At 42.0% G+C, this 6,000-nt stretch overlaps 1 protein-coding gene across 2 annotated transcripts in view; it reads right to left on the minus strand.

The window, feature by feature from the left end:
• ctso (cathepsin O) overlaps positions 1 to 6,000 on the minus strand; it is a 72,063-nt gene that overhangs the window by 2,816 nt on the left and 63,247 nt on the right. For both annotated transcript variants that reach the window (XM_043708810.1, XM_043708809.1), the window contains one exon: positions 475 to 567. In XM_043708810.1, coding sequence (XP_043564745.1) covers positions 475 to 567 — 93 coding nt within the window. The remainder of the gene's footprint in view (positions 1 to 474; positions 568 to 6,000) is intronic.

A 6,000-nucleotide genomic window follows, 5' to 3' on the forward strand; every position in this document is an offset into this window, starting at 1 on the left:
CAATAAGCCTTTATGGCTTTTCTCCCCCATTGGACCAAATAGCTGGAATGTCTGTCAGTAGTTCATCAGTGCCAAAAAAAGTAATTAATTTGTGAGCTTGGTGACATGAAGTACCAGACTCAAAAAGAGAAGAAAATCAGTTTTTGGCTCTTCCAGTACTATATTTGGTTTTGGCATGGCACCTAGTTTCTTTTCCTTTTGGGATGAAATTGGAAACCAGACTTTGTAGCAATGCAACTTCACCAGGAACCATGATGCAAAAGTAGAAAAGCTTTCCACAACATGATACTGCATGGTGTAAACTGATACAGTTTTACAACTGAACTCAATAAAAAAAGGGACACCCATCTCCAAAATATGAAGATATTGATTTTCAACAGACATTCCCTTGATTACACAGATACATCAAAAGACATTCCCTAAGTGAATGAAATTTTATTTTAAAATGAACTGTGGATTCCATAGAAAACTCACCACAAATATTTCTTCCCATTTTGATGTATACATAGCCATCAATTCCCCATTTGGTTCCCCATGAATTCCGTACAATCCAATAAGGAATATCACCTGTTTTCAAGAAAGAATTGCTGCAAGTTACTGTTAATTCATTCTTGTCACTACTTCATGGCAACAATATCATAAAGCACTTGTATCTACATTGCAGCACAGTGCGTAGAACCTCGGAGATCATTTCGATGTTAAGTACTTTGCTTATACCTAACTTCATTCAGCAAATTTTCAGGAGCGAGACCAGAGTTTACACGACTGAGTCAACTCTCCAAATCCAATTCAGAACAAACTTTCTTGAACAGCTGGACTTTTGTTTTGGCCTGGGGTTGTGAATATAGTTCAACTTAACTTAACTGCAATAGTCAAGAATTTATTCACCTTTATTACAGACCACGGCATCTTGAAGCAGCTGGGAGGTGGAAGTGATGAATAAGTGGTAATTGCAGACAATTCAATAATTAGAGGAGACGAGTAGCACTCTTTGTAAGTAGGATTGTATATACTGCCTTCCTGCTGACAGGACAGGTAGCAACTCAAATAGTAAATTTGGAGAGGAGGTGAGGGAGCCAGTTATGTTGAGGTGCACACATAGTGAATTGTTGAGAAGAGGTTCTGTCTGGAGAGTAGTAGAAACAAGAAGATACAATTATGAACATGGCTTCACAGTTTTAATCATTAGAGTATTTGATAAGGAGAATATGAAAGCGAACAAGCAGCTGAAAAAGTGGGATGAGAAAGAGAAATACCAATGTTAAGAGAGGAAGGAAAATTACTATTGGCATGTGCTCCATTGAAACAATTTAAAACCAATGATTTAACAGAATAGAGTGGCAACAAAGACTACAAACTATTAAGTTGCTGGAAGGAGGGTTTTCAGGTATAAATAAAGTTTCAAAAACAAACAAGAGGGAAGAGAGCAGGAAAAAGGTTAGATTTTGTACTTTAGGCAACACAGGCAAAGGGAAAACTGGAATACATAAATCAATTAAAGCAGAAGAGACAAGTATGAAATCTGTGAGAAAAATATTACAGTCAACGTGCAGATTAGGATGTGTGACTCAAATAAACATTATTTACCCAAATTCTTGAAATACACAAACCAATCTTAATAAACCTCAGGTCCAAATTCAACTTGTCAGGCCTGATACAATAGCCATCACCAAGTCATGGTTGCCTGATAGTAAGGATCAGCAACTAAATACACCAGGTTATAAAATCGATTGGAAAGACATGAAATGGTAGGGGGAAAACATACTTGCCTTAGAAATAAGGATAAAATCACATCAATGATAAGAGATTGATTTAACATTGAATTGGGATTTTGTATGGGACCCCAAGTATCAGCTGACAAATATGGTTTGTTGAAGAAGGGCTAATGCCCGAAACGTCGATTCTCCTGTTCCCTAGATGCTGCCTGACCTGCTGCGCTTTTCCAGCAACACATTTCCAAATATGGTTTGTTTAAAAGCAGAGATTAAGGGTTTTAACATTCTTATATAATGGGTTAAGGGGACGAGCATATATCAGAAAGATAGTGAATTTCTTGAATTTGTCCAGGACTGGTCAACATTTTTTCTGCAACATTATGCCTTGCAGCTAACAAAAGGAATGTTGTAATGGATTTAGTAATGAATAATGAGCAAGATGTAGATGTAGCAAACAGTGTATGATTTAACCAATTTAACCAATTTAACCAATTATGATTATAGGTGGCACGGTGATTAGCACTGCTGCCTCACAGTGCCAGAGACCCAGGTTCAATTCCCACCTCAGGCGACTGACTGTGTGGAGTTTGCACATTCTCCCTGTGTTTGCGTGGGTTTCCTCCGGGTGCTCCGGTTTCCTCCCACAGTCCAAAAATGTGAGGGTTAGGTGAATTGCCCGTAGTGTTAGGTGAAGGGGTAAATGTAGGGGAATGGGTCTGGGTGGGTTGCGCTTTGGCGGGTCGGTGTGGACTTATTGGGCCAAAGGGCCTGTTTCCACACTGTAAGTAATCTAAAAAAAATGATCAAGTTCAATGCAGTGTCTGAAAGAGCAGACAGCTCGTAAGGGCAGAGTTTTACCTGCATCTTTGGAGACACATGGAGTGTTAAAGTTCCAAAAAGTGATGTAAGGTCAAGCTCCTGCTATAATTCTGTACACTTCCATGTTTCAGGAGAAAGTGAGGACTGCAGATGCTGGAGATCAGAGCTGAAAATGTGTTGCTGGAAAAGTGCAGCAGGTCAGGCAGCATCCAAGGAGCAGGAGAATCGACGTCACGCCCAAAACGTCGATTCTCCTTCCACTTCCAGATTTCATCTGACTAGTTCAAGAAGGCTGTTTATAATCACCTTCTCAAGGGAAATTAGGAATGGACAATAAATGCTAAAATAACCACCAATACTCATATCCATGAAAGAATAAGATTTAAAAATACCTGCAGCAATACGATAGAAGATCTTTGCATTTCAGCAAATGTACATTAGGTGTTATTCTCCATACTCATTTATGGCAGTGAGACCTGAACTGTGTATCAGTGACATACACAGGTACTAGAGAAATTCCATCAGCAATGCCTCCAGATTCAGTGGAAAGACTATGCAATAAATTCATGCACACTTCTTAAAACTAGCCCACAGGCATTCAGGCAAAACTCCTCCCAACATCACATAATAGCATATACAAGAATGAGAGGAGATCTCATTTAGGTGCACAAGATGTGAAAGGGAATTGACAAATTAGACACAGTAGATGTTTTCCTTTGTGGGGCTATACAGAATGTCAGGTCATTGTTTTAGGTTGAGTGGCAAATTAAAAAGGGAGATGACAAGGAATTACTTCTCTCAGATGATAGTGAATATGTGGAATTCACTATCCCAGAGTATGGTGGATGTCAGGGCACTGAATAAATTTGATACGTAGATCTTTAGTTATTAAAAGAGTCATGTATCAGCTTCCCATGGAGTTCTAGGGTACACCTGATCAGGTCCTGGGATTTATCCACTGTTATCTGTATCAAGACATAAAAGTGGATAAATCCCCCAGGACCTGATCAGTGTACCCTGGAACTCTGTGGGAAGCTAGGTAAGTGATTGCTAGGTCCCTCGCTGAGATATTTGTATCATCGATAGTCACAGGTGAGGTGCCAGAAGACTGGAGTTTGGCTAACATGGTGCCACTGTTTAAGAAGGGTGGTAAGGGCAAGCCAGGGAGCTATAGACCAGTGAGCCTGACGTTGGTGGTGGACAAGTTGTTGGAGGGAATCCTGAGGGACAGGATGTACATATATTTGGAAAGGCAAGGACCGATTAGAGATAGGCAAAATGGCTTTGTGTGTAGGAAATCACGTCTCACAAACTTGATTGAGTTTTTAAAAGAAGTCACAAAGAGGATTGATGAGGGCAGAGCGGTGGATGTGATGTATATGGACTTCACTGAGGCGCTCAACAAGGTTCCCCATGGGAGAGTGGTTAGCAAGGTTAGATCTCATTGAATACAGGAGAACTAGCCATTTGGATACAGAACTGGCTCAAAAGTAGAAGACAGAGGTGCTGCATTTTGGGAAAGCAAATCTTAGCAGGACTTATACACTTAATGGTAAGGTCCTACAGAGTGTTGCTGAACAAAGAGACCTTGGAGTGCAGGTTCATAGCTCCTTCAAAGTGGAGTTGCAGGTAGATAAGATAGTGAAGAAGGCGTTTGGTATGCGTTCGTTTATTGTTAGGGTATTGAGTGCAGGAGTTGGGAGATCATGTTGCAGCTGCACAGGACATTGGTTAGGCCACTGTTGGAATATTGCGTGTAATTCTGGTCTCCTTCCTATTGGAAGGATGTTGTGAAACTTGAAAGGGTTCAGAAAAGATTTACAAGGATGTTGCCAGGGTTAGAGGATCTGAGCTAAAGGGAGAGGTTAAATAAGCAAGGGCTGTTTTCCCTGGTGTGCTGGAGGCTGAGGGGTGACCTTATAGAAGTTTATAAAATCATGAGGGGCATGGATAGGATAAATAGACAAAGTTTCTTCCCTGGGGTGGAAGAGTCCAGAAGTAGAGGGCATAGGTTTAGGGTGAGAGGGGAAAGATATAAAAGAGACCTAAGGGGCAATGTTTTCATGCAGAGGATGATGCGTGTGTGGAATGAGCTGCCAGAGGAAGTGGTGGAGGCTGGTACAATTGCAACATTTAAAAGGCATCTAGATAGATATATGAATAGGAAAGGTTTGGAGGGATATGGGCTTGGTGCTAGATTGGGTTGGGATACCTGGTTGGCATGGATGGGTTGGACCAATGGGCTTGTTTCCATGTTGAACATCTCTATGACAGGCAGTACGGTTCAGGCTAAGATGAGATCAGGTTGCATGGGTTTGAGGGGCTGAATTGCCTATTCGTGCTGCACCTTCTTATGTTCTTACAATGGACTGAACACTATTTCTGGATGACTGAAGACATAGAACATGGAACTGTTTGGCACAGGAACAGGCCCTTCGACCCACAATGCTGTACTGTACATGATGCCAAATTAAACTAATCCCTTCTGCATACCCTTGGTCCACTCCTTTCATACTTATGAGCTTATCTAAAAATCTCTTAAACACCTCTATCGTATCTAGGAGAAAGTGAGGACTGCAGGTGCTGGAGATCAGAGTCAAGAGTGTAGTGCTGGAAAAGCACAGCAGGTCAGGTAGCATCCGCGGAGCAGGAGAATCGATGTTTAGGCCCAAAACGTCTATTCACCTCCTCGAATGCTGCCTGATCTGCTGTATTTTTCTCGAGCCCTATTGTATGTCTTTACCCCCATTCCTGGCAGCATGTTCCAGGCTCCTACTACTCTGTCTAAAACATCCCCTCACCTCTTCTTTGAGCTTTCCCCTTTCACTTTAAAAGCATTTCCCGAGTTTGTAGACATTTCAATTCTGGGGATTCTGACCATCAACCCTATCCAGACATCTCGTAATTTTATAGACTTTTGCCAAGTCTCCCTTCAGCCTCTGTCGCTCCACGCAAAACAACCTGAGATTTTCTAGCTTCTCCTTAGAGAGAATAGGGCCCCTCAAAGATCAGCAAGGCAGCCTTTGTGAGCTGCAGAAAATGGGGGAGATACTAAATGAGTATTTTGCATCAGTACTTACTGTGGAAAAGGATATGGAAGATATAGAAAGTAGCGAAATGGATGGTGACAACTTGCAAAATGTCCATATTACAGAGGAGGAAGTGCTGGATGCCTTTGAATTAGATAACTTACAGTGCGGAAACAGGCCCTTCGGCCCAACAAGTCCACACCGACCCTCCGAAGAGCAACCCACCCAAACCCATTCCCCTACATTAACCCCTTCGCCTAACACTATGGGCAATTTAGCATGGCCAATTCACTTAACCTGCACACCTTTGGACTGTGGTAGGAAACCGGAGCACCCGGAGGAAACCCATGCAGACACGGGGAGATTGTACAAACTCCACAAAGACAGTTGCCCGAGGCGGGAATTGAACTATGGCACTATGAGGCAGCAGTGCTAAC

The sequence above is a fragment of the Chiloscyllium plagiosum genome, chromosome 19 (genome assembly GCF_004010195.1).
Source record: "Chiloscyllium plagiosum isolate BGI_BamShark_2017 chromosome 19, ASM401019v2, whole genome shotgun sequence".
NCBI lineage: Eukaryota > Metazoa > Chordata > Chondrichthyes > Orectolobiformes > Hemiscylliidae > Chiloscyllium > Chiloscyllium plagiosum.